Source organism: Bidens hawaiensis, unplaced genomic scaffold (assembly GCF_021521415.1).
Source record: "Bidens hawaiensis isolate Kalapana, Puna unplaced genomic scaffold, B.hawaiensis_p1.1 tig00419464_1, whole genome shotgun sequence".
Taxonomy (NCBI): domain Eukaryota; kingdom Viridiplantae; phylum Streptophyta; class Magnoliopsida; order Asterales; family Asteraceae; genus Bidens; species Bidens hawaiensis.
The window spans coordinates 256,032-273,838 of NW_027504872.1; the positions used below are offsets into that span (position 1 = coordinate 256,032).

The 17,807-nt window shown below is 32.8% G+C and overlaps 1 protein-coding gene across 4 annotated transcripts; it reads right to left on the reverse strand.

The window, feature by feature from the left end:
• Positions 1-3,620: 3,620 nt before the first annotated feature.
• LOC143608980 (187-kDa microtubule-associated protein AIR9-like) lies at positions 3,621-16,469 on the reverse strand. Of its 4 annotated transcripts, none has more exons than XM_077083864.1 (38): positions 16,309-16,469; positions 13,959-14,707; positions 13,705-13,776; positions 13,411-13,476; positions 12,862-12,933; positions 12,703-12,768; positions 12,554-12,616; positions 12,413-12,478; positions 12,208-12,307; positions 10,436-10,537; positions 9,928-10,160; positions 9,737-9,851; positions 9,547-9,667; positions 9,284-9,459; positions 9,055-9,190; positions 8,862-8,962; positions 8,686-8,733; positions 8,407-8,591; positions 8,205-8,322; positions 8,008-8,135; positions 7,747-7,915; positions 7,508-7,626; positions 7,198-7,366; positions 6,841-6,925; positions 6,666-6,739; positions 6,456-6,575; positions 6,173-6,368; positions 5,975-6,096; positions 5,680-5,887; positions 5,529-5,602; positions 5,297-5,435; positions 5,009-5,187; positions 4,768-4,923; positions 4,568-4,699; positions 4,402-4,460; positions 4,287-4,319; positions 4,057-4,188; positions 3,621-3,950 (listed from the first exon to the last, which is right to left on the reverse strand). In XM_077083864.1, the coding sequence occupies exons 2-38, from the start codon at positions 14,655-14,657 to the stop codon at positions 3,774-3,776; spliced, it is 5,010 nt and encodes a 1,669-aa protein (XP_076939979.1). In that variant the 5' UTR covers positions 14,658-14,707; positions 16,309-16,469; the 3' UTR covers positions 3,621-3,773. The 4 variants fall into 4 exon arrangements, with proteins under 4 accessions (XP_076939979.1, XP_076939976.1, XP_076939977.1 ...); XM_077083861.1 differs by having other exon boundaries at positions 6,456-6,578; XM_077083862.1 differs by having other exon boundaries at positions 6,456-6,578; positions 16,304-16,469.
• Positions 16,470-17,807: the final 1,338 nt, after the last annotated feature.

Consider the following 17,807-nt stretch of genomic DNA (forward strand, 5'->3'; position numbering starts at 1 on the left):
GTGCATTTTATTTTGTCACGTGTTAACTGATAGTGAAACCCATTGTGCTTATTCATTGTCACAAACTTGCATCATCAAGAGTTTCGGGCCAAGCTGATATAGAAAATGAGTTGTTTTGATCCCTAAAAGGCTAAAATACAGTGTTGTCATTGTGAGTTTTGTTTTCTTGATCTCAAAATTGTTTGATATATGGGAGGAATGACGGTTTGGTTATTAGTGAGATACTTATTTGTTGTGACTAAAATCTTTGCAACAATTTTTTTGCTCTGATTTACGTAATGGGTTATAACAAGTTTCACTTGAAACATGCCCATTTTTAGTATTGGAACATTTCGGGCAAGTTCAACTTGTATTCGCCGTTTAAGTTTGAGACAAATTTGCTACTTATGTTCACTTATAGCTGGCAAAAAGGACGGGTCGTGTCAGTCGACGCAACGCATAAGAACTGGTTTGGTCGGTACAAGTTAGGGTCAAAACTGGTAATTTTAAGAAAAATATTACTTTTGGTTCCGAACATGTTATCTACACGTTTTTTGTACCGTTACACACAAATATAACACTCACTAACTTTATTAGTATTACACTTTACCGATATTACCAAATATACAGTTGCTCTTGCTTCTAATTTTATAACCTAAGGCATGAATTAGAAAAAAAAGACATGAAATAAGCCATACAAGTTTATTTTTTGTTAGTTATGGATGATTCATAATTTAATATCATTAAACCCTCAATTTGAATCATTTGATAATTTTTTTACCGATAGAAACTCTTGCAACTGTGAGTTCAGTAGCAATATGTGTTGAAACTAACATAAAAATATACTAGAAGCCGTTTTTTTTTACATTTTTCAGCTCTTGAGACTTTTCAAGAGTTTTGATGTGTTTTTTCTATATGTTTATTGCAACTTGAAAAACCCGTGTAATACACGGGTTTATAACCTAGTATAGAATAAATCAAAAACATATATACTAAATCAAAAACATATTTCAAACTATTCTATCATATATTGCGTGCGCGTGCACACACACACACATATATGATTGATTTCTTTTGAGAACCACTTTGAGTTTTAAGAACTTGAAAGAACTCAACGCAACAATTTTTTTTCAAATTTTTTTTACACTCATGTAATACGTAAGTGTAAGTAATGTAAAAAAATTACGGTATTTTTTTACACACCGAATCGACTTATTACACATGTGTAACTAACATTTAAACTTGCGTAATCATCAAAAATACTTGTTCGCTCTCCTGATTCATTTTTTAATCAGATTTATTCTCAGCCACATATTTTATACTCATTTAATTAAATGTGTGCTCGATATTGAGTTCTTAAAGTTCTTACAACTCATCAAGGTTCTCAAAATAACTCTCTCTCTCATATATATATATATATATATATATATATATATATATATAGAGGGTAAGGATCCTAAGAGAACTCTTTGCAAATGGAGAACTTTGGGAACCATTTTGGACCACTAAAAACACATTTAAAAAAATATTTTAAAAAAATCATAAAACAAAAGATAACAAAAAATTTAAAAAAGTAAAAAAACCAAAATTCTTATATTTCATTCCGGTTTCATTAAAAAAACGTCGTATTATACACATATGTATAATTTTATTTAATCTTTAATTACGTAATATACACATATTTTAAAATGGAGAACTTTGGGAACCATTTTGGACCACTAAAAACACATTTAAAAAAATATTTTAAAAAAATCATAAAACAAAAGATAACAAAAATTTTAAAAAAGTAAAAAAAACCAAAATTCTTATATTTCATTCCGGTTTCATTAAAAAAACGTCGTATTATACACATATGTATAATTTTATTTAATCTTTAATTACGTAATATACACATATGTGCAGTATCATTTATCTTAAATTATACATATGTGTATATAATTTAGCTAAACCGAGTTTTTTTTTATGAAACCGGGATGATAAAATAAGAATTTTGGTTTTTTTACTTTTTTCATATTTATGTTTTTTTTTATTTTATGATTTTTTTTATTTTTGGGTTTTTTGTGGTTCTCATAGTTCTCAATTTTAGATATATTCTCTCATGATCCTGATCCTATATATATATATATATATATATATATATATATATATATATATATATATATCATAATGCATCCTATATTCTAATAGAGTAATCTTCATCTTTGGAATATCGGCTTGGATCAAGCTTTAGGATTGAAATGAGAACATTTAATTTAGGGATGAAATAGGGACTAATGACCGGGTTTTGAAGTTCATCATGAGAAACATTCGTTAAAGCATGAGAAACTAGACTTTTATGAAAAACTTTCTCTAAAACATGGGAAACTTGACTTTTATGAGAAACTTTCTCTAATGCATGAGAAACTAGGTTAAGCATGTGACACTAAGTTTTTGGCCATGTGAAAGTCCTAACGAAAGTTAGGCAAAAGTTCTATGAAACTTTTTGAGAAAATTTTTGCGAAACCGTCGTATCAATGCAAAACAGGATAGCTCCTATGAAACTGTATGCAAAATTAGCTATTATTGATGGTTTTGTTATGTGAACCTTGTAAATCAGTCCAAGTGAGAAGTTTAGCCGGTCAGGAACGTGTCAAGTAGTTCAGATGAGTTCTAGACTCCTTCTCCATTAATCGTTTTGGGGCTGACATGCATACCGTGTGACAGATGTTTTTATAATAGTAGTGGTTGTTGTGTGTGTATTCTCTTTTGATTATATATGATGATGTTTATAGTAAAGTGTTCTACATGAACGAGTAGTACGTCTTTTGTGGACAAGTAATATGTTCTTTGTGAACGATCAGTATATTTGTACGGATGCGTAGTGTGTTACAACGGGAACAAGTGGTAGGTCCTATGTGGACGAGTGGTATGTCCTGACGGGGACGAATGACATGTCCTTCCACGGGCGCGTTGTATGTTCTTCATGTATGAGTAATGAGTCTTATTGATGAGTTTGATATAGTTATACACTTATACATATTGTTGTATACTTGTATGTATTGTGTATAGTTTATATGATATGTTTCGGGTACTCTTATACTACACGTATGGTAATGTGTGATAGGTGCTCTTGTGGTACGAGCAAGTTAGGTTTGGTAGGCACTCTCATGGTACAATGTGTCATGTTAGGGTAACGTGTATGTGTTTTATGTATGTTATTAAAGCTAGAACTCACTTAGCGTAAACCGGCATTTTTAAAAATACATAACCTCTTAAAAAGTCGAGTCATTGGGGTTATTAAAAATACATATTTTTTTTCACAAGAATATACATAATATATTATATTTTTTTAAAAATTCAGGCATACCTCATACCTGAGTGATAATGGACAAAGTTCAGTTTCTTCTCAGGCCTTTTAGAAAAAGAAACGTATACATTTACATGTAAAATACAACAAAGTTCAGTTTTTACCGCGCCTTTTAGAGGTTATTAAGATTGTTTATGTTTTCATAGATTAATAAACTATTTTAATAAGTGAATATATATAGATAAAGTTAAATTGATCTAAATAAATAATTTAAGTCACTTATTTTTATAAATAGTTTTAACAAGCAACCCAAGTTAACAACCACAACTTAATGCAAAAGGGGCATAAATAGAAAATAAACATCCATAAAAAAACAAACCACACAATTAAATACATATAACACATGCATTCCAAAAAAAACATATACATCCAATGGGATATTTATCAAGAAACCGAAGGCAAATAATAATCAGAAAAGTTTCAAATACACAAAGATTTGATCACCTGATCATGAATCAATCTTGAGGAGGGAATTGAGTGATGTGCTGTTGAACTTTTGAGCAAACCCGCGAATCACTAGCACAATCACGTCTCTTAAATGTCGGGTCTGAACCATTAAGTCGACTTCATTATCACTGTCCACAACAATCCGCAGCCGGTGTTGATCATTCCCAAAAATCTCCACCTACACAAGTTCATGACAAACGAAATAGTTTATAAACTTTAGAAACTTGATACCTAATATTCTAATAATTTATGTTATTACGAAAGCGTTGAATGAAATCACATACATGGAATGGAGGGGTGTAGCTTCCACGAATCTCGGTTGTCAGGAATGATGTTTTGGAACCGGGTTTCACAACTTTAACTCGTTTTCGATTAACTTCCAGTATTCTTCTTTCAAGACCACCCGCCCCAGAAACCTTTAAAGTAATAAATAGAAATGGAAGTTAGGATAACTGTGAAATGACAATTTTACCCCTTCACCGTCCTTTGCGTGTGTTAATGAATATTATTTTACCTTCTTTGAGGATTTGTCTTTGACACATAAAGCCTGGCAAAATGACAAGCATGTTATGACTTTATAAAGTACGATTTTAAAATAAACGAGGATTAAAAGATTCATAGTTTCATACCTCAAACTTAACGGAACCAAGATCAAGCTTCTGCTTTACTTCTTTATGAACATCGGGTTCTGCAGATAGATACAATGAGATGAACAAAATCAGAAATTAAACAGTAACTTGAATTTATATTTGGAAAAAAATATAATCAAGTTTAAGAAAAATAATACTGGCTTACCGACAATTATTGGTTCTGTGGAAGCAGAAACCGGATGGCCCTCAACCCCGTCTTCTCTTATGGGAGTATAAATAGCAACCAAACGGTAGCCCACGTCATCAACATTTGCGTCATACATTCTTCCTGTCTCGCCTGCAAGAAAACAAATATTTCTAAAAAAGATATAGAATAAAATTAAAAATATGCAAGTTAGAAGATACCTGGAATAGAAATTAGATCTGGACTGCCAACCATTGATCTCAGCCATTGGATTTTACTCTTACCTTCCTTTCCTCCACTATAATTACCGCGAACTGAGTATAAATTAGTATGAAACCCTCTGCCTTCAATTTCCATCTTTTCTATTTTAGGAAATCCTAAAAAGAATAAAAACAATATATTTATTCAGAAATGTGATCCCTGGTGATAATGTGAATGTATAAAGAGAAATTTCTAGAAGACCTGGAGAAACAGGGGCGGTTACGTAATATGCCGGTTCACTAGATCTTCCAAAGGTGTCTATTACAATGCACTCGCATTTGAATCGACAACCAATGTCGTTAAATTGAAGCTTATATGAGCAAGAACATTGTGATTGGATTGGCTCAAAGTGTTCGTTTCCCGTTTCAGAAGAAATATACCTGTTATTTAACATATGATGATAAAATAAACACTCTTTATTGCAAAAACAAAATAATAATAATAATAATAATAATAATAAAGCATAAAGAAAAAAAAAGAAAAACATACCACTGGTATCTGACATGTTTCTTGTATTTTTGCCAAACGTTTTGTTGAGCATCGCTTTTTGGGATAACTTCAATAGCAGTAAGTACTTCCCCCTCAACTGCCTTACCAGTAAGAGTAAGCATCTCAATTCTTGGAAGCTCTGAATGCCAATTTAATTATTAAAAAAAGGAAAATAAAATACAGAAATGACTTAATAAAAAAGATTAAAATAAAAAATAGCTTAAAAAGGTACCAGGGAGAATGACATCAGTTGGTTCAGACAGCTTCAGCTCTCCAACAACAGAATCAGAACGAACAGGTGTATATCTTCAAAATGCACAAAACAATTATCAAATGCACGCACAAATAAAAAGAGTGATCAAGAACAAAGGTGGAGAAACTACCCAAACAGCAATCTGCAGTTGTAATCTGCATCTGTAACTTCATATGTTTTAGAGTTAGCATCATTAATAGGAACCGTTGTTCCCTCCAAATCTTTTCTAAACCAACTAAAGATGCTTGATCCTTCACGACCACCAAAGTATTCTCCTTCACCAAAATAACTGCTTAATGACAACGCCTTCACGCTAACTTTTGAAACTACAGGAAAACCTGCCAGAATATTTGGCATGAATATTTAAATAATTAATATCCATTAGTAGAAATTATGCAAATACACGCACACAAACATTAGTCTACCTGGAGCCACTGGATTGTTGCAAATTGACACCACGGGTTGACCAGATTTTCCATCAGAACGGGTCGGGACCCAATACAATGCCAAATAAGCACCCACATCTTCCAGTGAGGGAGTGTATGTTCTGCCACAATATCAAAATAAACCGAATAAATAATAATTAATATTTTTTTATTTTAAACCACATTCACAAAACTTACAAAGTTTTCCCGCATGTAGTTACATCTTCACAAGAATCTGATATATCCAAGAGAGCAGATGCATCAATCTTGGAGAGACATCTGTACCAAATATACTTTCCATCCCCTTCTTGTCCGCCAAAGTATGTTTTAAGAGGAATTACAGTTTCTTCCTCACAGCAATCCGGGAATACAAGTTCCACACCAATAGGGTCAGCTGTCAATTCATTGACAGAAATTATAAAAAAAAAATTACAGTAACATTGTCCACAATCAATATGTAATTCAAAATGAACCTACTCACCTGGAATGATTGGGCCAGATACAATGCTCTTTGGGCTACCTTTAAGCCCATCTTCACGCACAGGCGTATAAACAAGCTCCACGCATCCTCCCACATCTTCTAAAGTCAAATTTAGATGCTCTGCTATAATTGTACATCACTTGTTAAGCATGTAATTAGGGAAGCCAACTGTACTATAAAGTTATGTACAAAAATTATTTAAAGCCTCACCACCAGAATGTAGTTTCTCCTTGCAACCATTATCCTTCACTCTAAACCATTCAAAGAAGCAATCTCCTTTCGCCCTAAAAGAAATAAAGTACATATTTTGATATTTAGATATGTATTCTTATGATATGATCTTCCTATCCTGAATATCTTTAGCAAAAAGGAAACTTGGTGTTACCCTCCACTATAAGATGCAGTAAAGGTTAAACGCCCTCCTTCCACCAATGACCCATCAAACTCGAGTGACTGGCAAGTCGGTGGCCCTGAGAAACAGAACATTCGGAACTTTTATAACAGTTGTTTGACTATAATCATGTCATCATTCAAAGAAACTTTAGCATACAGGTCTAAACTAAAATTGTGTTGTTTGATGTGCTCGGTTTGTCTGAGTAGTTTCTCAATGTCTTGAAAAGTTTTTGAATCTGTTGCTAATGAAAGGTTTTAGTTATTTCTTGTTCAAGATTGTTCAGTAGTGATTATCCGTTGATTTTAAAGGTTTTGCACAAAAATAAATACAAAAGATTCTGCAGAATACCTGGAGATATTGGTCCAATCTGTTCAGATAACACAATAGGCCCACGGGCCAGATCCTTTCTCACAGGTTCACATGAAACAGATATAAAATAGCCAATATCATCGGCTGAAAGCACGTATGATGATGTGGCAGCATTTGCAACTTCCTTTTGCATGCCATCCGAGCTTGTCTGTACATAGAATTAACCATTAATACGCTGTATGAAATGGCAATAATACAAACTGTAAACAACTTACAACAAAACCATATAAAAGAAACTGTTATCAAACAAAAAACACAAGCTTTATATGCCAAATTATAAAAAAATTACCCTGAACCAACAGAAAACAGAGTTTCCCTCTTCACCACCCCAATATTGTTTGTTAACACATAATGTTGTGCCTTCAACTGCTGTCCCAACTACTTGTAGAGAAAGCAATCTAGGGTTTCCTGATAAAAGTTAATTATGACAAAAACCAACATTAGAATTAAATTCCAAAGTACTCACACATACATAATAGTATTTTTATAGCATAAACATATGACAAATGTGAAACTATTATTAATTACCTGGCTGAATACGTTCTTGGCCCATGCAAGTTCTTGATTCCCCCATAATCCCATCATCACGTAAGGGAGTACATCTAAATGAGATAAATTTACCAATAGCATCTTTAGTGACATTATACTGAAGACAACCCGAAACCTCAGGTATCAAAATACCAGAGTCGGTTTCAACCTGCAGATAGCCATGTAATATGAATGACAACGATACAGTGATGATAAATAATATGAAATTATAAAAATTTGAATATAGAAAATTGGAAATACCTCATGATGATACCAATTGTAAATACTCTTTCCCTCATGACCTCCGATGTACCCATAAGATGCTGTCAGTATACCACCTTCAGTGTAGTCGCCAGTTATGGATAAGAAATTTAAATTTGGCGGAAGAGCTGCAAAGATTTAATTGTGTTTTAAGAACCATTTGCTACCAAGCATATTAAAAAAAATAATTAACGCACTTTCAACTGCTCTGTCTGATATAATGTACCCCGGTTCACCAGATTCGCCATCGGTGTGAACAGGAATGAATTTGGCAACAATGTAGTATCCCACAGCTCCTAAAGGTATGCGAAATGCCTGACATGAAACACAAATAACCTTTTAACAAGAATCATGTGGTAACAAAATGTATTAAGGATAATCTATGCTTAGACAACCAACCTTAGCCAATTTGGAAGTGCTCACTGCTTCAAGACCATTTTCACCATCAAGAATTGAAGAATTTGTTTTGAACCATTGAACTTTGCTAGATCCTTCTGTAGCTCCAGTTACATTACCGGTTACTGTAATCTTACTTCCCTCCTTTAAATCACCAATTATCTTCAGATTTGTTACTTTTGGTGGAGCTGAAATTTTTTTTTAGAAAAAAACAGACATTGATCAACTGAAATATTCGTGTATATTCCTTCAAAACCGTTAATTCCTAAGTAATATAAATACCTCGTTTGACTATTGGAGACAATGCTGAAGTAGATTTCCCTTCCTGGCCTGTAAGTTTGATAAATTATTGTAATGAAGATTAATAATCAAGCTTCAAAGTGACAGTTTAGTTAGATAATATGTAGTTGAAGTAGCCTATAACTACTTTAATTTACAAAAAGAAAGTCTAGACTAACCCTCCAAATTTACAGGAAGATATACAAAAGCCAACCGCAAACCAACGTCTTCCTTGGACAAATTATACTCAGTAGTGCCAGTTAGCACCAAGACAAAGTCTCTGTCAAGATAACATAATTGCAGAATATACTTAAAACACGTAATAAGATGATTATGCTAATAGAAAAACAATAGTTGGAAAAAGGTGCAAACCCTGTATCTTTACTCTCACGTAACCATTCAAATTTGCTTGGTCCTTCTTTTCCACCAAAGTACACACCTACGCCTCTAATAGTATTTCCTTCTGTAATATCTCCAACTATTTGGACATTATTAACTGACGGTGGAGCTGCCAACAAAAAACAGTTAGAAATAACTAATTATGTGTGTATTCCATCAAAATATTTCATGATAATTAATAAAAAAACAATAGACAACACACCAGGTTTTATATAATCCGTGATTGCATATTGAGGTTCTCCTTTGGTTCCTTCTTCTGTTACAGGAGTGTACATGTAAACCAGACATGAATCAACGTCTTCTAGAGTCAATTGATATTCTTCATTTTCTGCACCAACAATCACCACTGGACTACTATTCCATCTTCTCCTTAACCAACTGAAAATTAAAAAATAGTAATGAGTTTCGTAGCAAAAGCAAAAGAAAATAAAAAACAATTTTACTGCAGTCTATGAAAATGATCACCTTGAAATGCCTTTTGCTGGGGTCCCGCCACACCATGCAACCTCTGGGTGGCCTGTAATTATATTTCCCTCCACTAATTCTCCACTCACATCAAGCTTTAGAACCTTTGGGCATCCAGTTCCTATGCAAAAAGTTAAATATTAATGGTCAAACTTTAGTCAACTATATTTGATATGTGAGGAATATGTACCTCGAGACACAGGTGAAGATATAGCAAAAACAGAGGGATATTTAGTATCTCCCAGTACAGGTGTACACTCAACCCTTAAAAACTTGCCCACATCATCATGTTTTGGCCAATATACCTTGCAAATAATCAATTCATAAGATGAAATACAGTTACATATAGAAACATTAATGATAAGCGAAAACATGTGTTACCTCAGCAGTAGCATCTGGAATTGGGGTAAAGTTTGTAATAGTTGTGCCTCCAATGAACCATTGATAACTCAAGACTAAATCTGAATTTTCGGTTACGGTTTTATCTTTGGTGAAAATGAAGTGGCAGTTACAAGCATCTTCTTCAAATGGTTGATCAACTGAGGCTTCCATGAGCATGTAACCAGGAGGAAAATGGTCTTTCCATTGTTCGACCAGGAAATTAAAAGTTGACTCTGGTCAATGAGTAAACGGGTCATTATTAGATTAAGGCAAATTTCATTCAAGTGATTAAAAATACTTTAGCAAAAGAAGACAGCCATCAAAGAGCATAAATAAATGTTGAGTTGTTGATTAATCAGCTAACATAGATTATGTCTGCCTCCCAACAAATGTGGCTTTCAAGCTGATTTAGTTGACATAAGTAATTCAACCTCCAAAAGGGTATTAAAAATTTGAATGTGTCATTACTGACATCATTAAACAAGCAAACTAAAATTGTATAACTCACCCGGGGCTTGTTTAGAGCTGCAAAACTCCCAACCTCCTGCAATGCAGACTGCTGTATGTGCAGGGTAATGCTTTGCGATTGCAATTTCTTTAGGAGAAAGATCTAGCAAAATTGCATTGCAAATGCATGTTAGAAAACAATTGATGGAAACTTTGTAGACAAATTAAATTCAACTTTTGTATAAACATGTGATGCCAAATTAAGCTGAATATGGTAAGTAAAATGGTACCGCAGACCTTCAGCAATGCTCAAATAATTGCAAAAAAAAACTTCAAATACTTTAAGAAACAATACAAAACACAAAATTGTATAAAGATTAAATACTAATACACTTATACACATATGAAGTAATATCAAATAGAGATTTATCAGATTGCATTATACTCTATATTGAAGAAACGGGCATGTGTTAGCAAAAACAATCATCAGAAAATACTAAGTAATACAGTAAATAACTACCAGGGTGAATATGCGTGTGCTTTATAATACATAAAATATACAATCATCAGGTTGTAAATACAAATTCTGTAAACTCTAATCAAGCAGTTATGATGTTGCCCACATATTTCAGTTAATAAGATTGGGATGAGAATCAGAATAAATTATAAAAACATGAAAATAAAAATAAAATTTACGCAAAAAATTTATATTAGAAAGATCATGAGTTAAGTGCCATTTTCATACCCGTGGTTTGTTTAATTACGTCACTTTAGTACCATTTTTTAATTTATTGCAAATGACTACCTCAGTTTTTTAAAGCTTGCGATTTTAGTACTTTTTTCTACCTTCGTTTATTTTTGTCCGTTAAATCAAGGGTACTTTGGTAATTTTGTTATTTTCTTTTCTTTTTAACACCTTCCCCTTAATATCTACAAATCAACCTCTCTCCTCTTTCCATCATCCCTGTAGAATCTGATTTATGCCCTAGGTTTTTTAATTCACTCAAAACCCAAATAATAATCCATATTCAATCACAGTAAACAACATCAATGGTTTCCACCAAGTGAATCTAACTCACTCCATCATCCATGGATATCAAAGGAAGTTATTCTTCATTTATACACTCTTAATCTTCAACGTTTCTTACTGAATAAACACCTCTCAATTAGGTAAGCTCGATGAGCTAGTCAACAACCTAACCGAATTGGTAAGCTCGATTATTATTATTATTATTATTATTATTGTTGTTGTTGTTGGGTTTTTTAGTGAATTTTGGTAATTTGCTTTTTTCGATGATGGAGATGACAATGATGGTGCAGCGGCGACAGGGATGATGGAGGCGGGTCAAGATGGTGAATGTAAGTGGTTGGTGGTGCGAGCAAGAATTGGGTGCAGCCGTAGTTTTGTGCGTTTTTCCGGCAAACAGACTGTGCGCATGTTTTCCCGGCGAACTGAATGTGCAATTTTCCGGAGAACAGAAGGTGCCTGCGGCTGTGGTTGGCGGCGTTTTTCCGGCAAGGATCAAAGTAGGAGAAATGACTTGATTGGGGGATTTAGGGTTTGGATTGTTAAGATCTAGAGATTTGGGGATTTATGGATACAAAGGGAGAAAGGTGTTAAAACGAAAAGAAAAAAATAATGAAAGTAACAAAATTACCAAAGTACCCTTGATTTAACGAACAAAAATAAACGGAGTTAGAAAAAAGTACTAAAATCGCAAGCTTTAAAAAACTGAGGTAGTCATTTGCAATAAATTCAAAAATGGTACTAAAATGGCGTAATTGAACAAACCACGGGTATGAAAATGGCACTTAACTCAAAGATCATCATACCTCTATCATTGAACTTCTTCAGGCTTGGGCCAACAAGCAATATAGAAGCTGCTTCTATATGTGCCATCTCAAGTATAGGATTCTCCTCTAACCGTAAATGCTGCACCACATAGAAATAGAAAGTACATCAAATTAACCCACATTCAGATGCACCTCAAGTTCTTTTAATCAACACATATGGATGTGAAATATAAAGTGAGCTTACCTCAAGTGATGGTAAACATGGAAAACCCTTCAGTGTTGATACTTTATTCTTGCTAGCAGCCAACACCTGCATTGAGCCAAAAGGTCAGAGAGAACATAAACAAAAACACACACAAAAAACTAATAAGAAATGAAAAAGAACCTGTAACCGTGGCTGACTTGCCATTGAAAGAGACTTTAACTTATTTTGTGCAACCGATAGGAACTGTAACAAGAAAAGAAATTTACAAGCACATGAAATGTTGGCAAAATAAACTTTGATATAATAAGAGCATGGACCAAATACTATACCTCCAAATTTGGAAGTGCAGGAAGAGTCTTAAGTGATGTGATTTGATTCCCAGCAAGGTAAAGTTGCTGCATGAGTTTAAAGAGAAAATGATATTGTTAATATAAAACCGTTTGTTACTTATGATCATTTAGGAGACAAATTAAATGTGAGGAAGTAACCTGCAAGGATTTACAGGCTTCAAGTGGTTCAAACCCAGGCCCTTTGAAATCATTAAAGCTCAAATCAAGAACCTACAAATAGGCCATAATAGTCATTTACATATACCAAGCTCAAGGGAAGCCTAAGACAATATCAACACTAGTCTCCTTTTATGCAAATTAACAAGAACGTGTTTAACCTATGAAGATTTTCAGTGACTCCAACGTTCTCATTTGACTTCTGTGTTAGTTTTTATATATTTTGAGAAATTATTGTGATGCATTTCAGATTTTCATATCAAAATCGATGAAATAATTAAGGAGTTCAGACACAATGTCACACCAGTTCAGGTGCAAGTGCAACTCAGTCCAGTCATATTTATAAATGTAGCACAACTCAAATTTTAACTGTCAATATGTAACATTCATAGAAGATTTTCATCTAGTATAGAGTTTTAAATCCTTATGGTCAAATACATAAAACTGGAAAATGTAGAAATGAACTGATCAAAATGAATCAAACAAATCAAACATCCTAATTGTTTAGCTGGCTAAAATTCATGAACAAACCTTCACCCGGTTTAGTATTTCAATGCCTTCTAATGATGATAGCAGGTTGTCTCTGAGATAAACAAACTGTCACAAAAGAACATCAGTTGACATTTCTCATAATCATTACAGTATAATAACTGAAAGAACACATATGCATTGAAAATAAATTAACACTCAGGAAAAAAGTCTTAAACGTAAAATGCAACAAGCATAAAATATTATTATCTTTTAGTATAAAAGTAAATAAAGATTCACAAACAGATAATGAACATAATAACAAGGGTAACAACCATACCGTACATATCAGCTTACCTCCAAATTAGGAGACAAGTTGAGACCATTAGCTTTCAGACTGCGGATTCTGTGACCCCTAAGATCCAACCTCTGACATAATGAGACACGAGAGAAAAAGGAGACATCAGCATGACATCAGAAATTTTAATAAAAACTGGGGAATAGCAAGTAGAACTTCACTTGAACTCATAGATATTATTCTTGTATATAAAAAGCAAATTGCTAAATAAACTTCTAAATAGAAGATGTGATTATTAGAAGCAAATTTTTACCACATCATCACCAGCTTTGGTCTCAACATGTGGAAGCATGATCAAACGAGAAACCCTAAATGAAGGGGTTGCTGCTTTCCTCAGACTCGATGCAGTTGACATTCGTTCTCGAGAAGATGATAAAGATCCGGATCTTGATCCACTAGAATCTGCTGTTGAAGAAGAAGAGAGGTTTGACTTTGACTTCCTCTCTGTGCTGCTCTCAATGTTGTCAACAGATGTTGTAGGAACTCTTGATGATGAAGACGATTTGACATTACTGCTCACAGTTCTAGGAGTTCTAACAGCGGGAGAAGAAGGGCTGGAAGCTTTGCCAGCTGGCGAAGGTAGTGAACTCCTACGGGGTTGTTCAGGAAGAGACCGCCTTAATGGTTCTTTTGTGGCTGAACTAACACTGCTAGTCTGTTTTTTAACTGAAGCTTGTTTTTCTTGTGAACTCCCAGTGCTATTCCTCCTAATTGCAGGAGCATCAATAGAAGTAGTAACACCATGATTTATAGTTGGTTTTCTTGAATTCGGTTTGACCACATTAGAAACAGTCTTTGGTTCGGTCCTCTTTCGGGTGGGTCCAGTACCAGACCCAGATGACTTCAAAGATGATGAAACGGTTGGTTTAGTAACACTTCTTGTTGTTGCTTTGACATCCTCAGGAGTCGAGACCTTGTCTAAAGATCCCTCTTTCTCTTCCATTTCACTCATGAAGTAACAAACTTGACACCACCGGTGCCAATTTGGTCAAAATCAGTCACCTGCTGGTCAAGAAGATAAGAAATGAACAACAAGATACAGTCATAAGTCTTTCACTTTGTAAAGATCATATAAAAATGAAGCTTTTTGGGACAGTCGGAGTACACATTGCAAGTAAGAACACAATTTACCGACCTGTGCCAAAGTCATATAAAACATGTAAAGGAAAATGCAGTTTGATAACCATGTATCTAATAGGCATTGGGAACAAAAATTGCAAGTAAAAACACAATTAACATACATAAGAAGCAAAAGACGACAGCTAATCAGTATTATGAACATAAACAATGATCTATAACCTACAGGCAGTTATGTCTAAGTGAAAACAAACAACCATCTATGAAAAAAATGATGCTAGTTCTTGAGGAAACACAGATAAGAATAATGTGAATACAATACTTGCTAAACTAGAGGGGCTGTGTGAGTACATATACATAAAATGTAAAAAGTTACAACAGTTATCACTACAATGAACATAAACCACAATGTAGAAGTTAATCATGCTAATTCCTGGCCAGAAAAACCTAATGGGACAGTGCGAGTATAAATCGCAACTAAAACACAATTCATATACATAAAAAGTCAAAAACTAAAAACAGTTACCCTACAAGTCCACGATTAGCATAAACTCATGACAAATATTAAACTAGTTCTTGAGCAACATTATGCAGGTTTGATACCTAAATCTATTGTTACAGAACTAGCACAAATTACAAGTAAAATACCAACATGCATATGCATAATTATAAACCATTAAAATGTAACAAAATACAGCAATAAACCACTAGCAGTAACATAAACAACAATCCATCCCCAAACTTATGCTAGGTTTAAATTAACGAATACCTATAAACTGACATGCATATGCATAAACCATTAAAACGTAACAAAATACACCAATGAACCACTACTAGTACCATAAACCACAATCTATCCCCAAACTTATGCTAATTCAAGTAGAGTAAGTTAAATTCACGAACACCTAGAAATTACAAGTAAACACACAAATTGTAAACCTATAAAGTCAAAAATTACAACATGTTCCGCTACAAGTTCACAATTAACCTAAATTCATAACAAAAATTTATACTAATTCAGTAATTCTCAAGCAACATTATGCAGGTTTGATACCTATAACCTAATGAGTTAAAAAACCGACATGTATATGCATATACCATTAAACTGTAACAAAATACACCAATAAACCACTACTAGTACCATAAACACCAATCCATCCCCAAACTTATGCTAACTCAAGTTAAGTAGGTTAAATTAACAGACACCTGTACATTTCAGGTAAACACACGAATCGTAAACCTAAAAAGTAAGCAAACACACTAATCACCACTAGAGTGAGCTCATATGCAGGTATGATACCTAAACCTAAAGTTCCAGAGATAGCACAAATTGCAGGTAAATAACAACATGCATGTACACAAATGCAACAAATTACCACTAGCAGTAACATAAACAACTATTTATCCCCAAGCTTAAGCTAATTCAAATTATGTAGGTTAAATTCACAAGCACCTGTACATTTAAGCTAAAAACACGAATCGTAAGCGTAATTAGTAAGCAATTAGAGTGATTATGATTACGTCACTACTAGAGAGAAGGCATAGAAGGATCCTTGACGATGAAAACTATGCGAATGTGTGTTGATAGTTGCGTGTAGCAGAATGTCAGTTAGCCAGATCTGGTGAAGCTCAGTGATTACAGTAGTTGAGCAGACATTTGAACAAGATAAATTAGGGCTAATTATTATTATTATTATTATTATTATTATTATTATTATTATTATTATTATTATTAAAAAAGAGTAAAGTGAAAGTGATGTGAGGTCTGCAGGGGGGAAGAAAGTAGCCAAATTTTCCAACAAGCTTCTTTTCGCGCCCATGATTATTATTATTATTATTAATATTAATTAATTAATATTCTAGATTTTGTTTTTTTGTCTTTAAACTAATGACTTTTATATTATTATTTTTTTTAAATTTTAAATTTAATAATTGGGTGTCTATTATAGTAAATAAACAATTGGAAGTAGATAATGGAAGTTGATATGCATGGTGGATATTAATCAATCATTTTTTATTTATTGATTAGGGTATAGGCCCGCGTGACAATCGGGTAGAATAACATGTCACTAAACATAATCAACTTAAACATCAATATAAACAAACATATATTTCTTTAACTATTAAAACTTGATAAATTTACATTGTCACTAAACACATCACCATACCAACCTAAAATTAATAGATTTATATTGACTTATTATTAAAACTTTCAAATTACAAGAAGTTAATTTGAGCATAACAATCAAAACACATCAACAAAATAATTAATAATGTTCTTTGCTATTAAACCATCATCAACATCTTGAAAACTTCAACCAAAATAAAATCACTTTTAACACCCCTGAAAATTGTTACAACACAATAACAGATTATATAAAATATAAACCACACAAAACATGTATAATAATTAGTAACATATAAACATTACTAAAGTTGTTATATGGAACCAATAAATCTTAACTTTCAAATTATAGTTATCAGAAAGTGTAAAGAGGTGTTGATCATCTACTACTTGTATTAAATCTAACAACAATATCTAAAGAATTTACATTTTACCTTAAATTCTGAATATAACTGAAATCTTAAATGTTATTAAAATTATTAAATATTGTCTAAACTTTTTACACATAATTATAATTAAAGTTATGTAGTAACAAAAATTATATATTGTTGAATAAATTGTGTAAATTAATATTATTATTTACAAAACATGCATCATATCATGGATTTTAATTTGAATGGAATATTTTATTTTAATTTTGGCAGATATTTTGGGTTTGAAAAATTATTATGACTAAATTTTTAGTGCAATAATGTATGGTATAATCAGGGAATTTAAAGATAAAAAAATATTACATGGTAAAATCTTTTGTGTCATATTTTAGGGATTCATTCAACATATATACTCTTAAAGATTAAATATGGAAGTTGTAATAATGTTAATTAAAATTGTGTAATCAAAAATAATATATTTTTTACTGTGTTGATTTAGTTAAATCGTTAGAAATTATGATTATTAAAA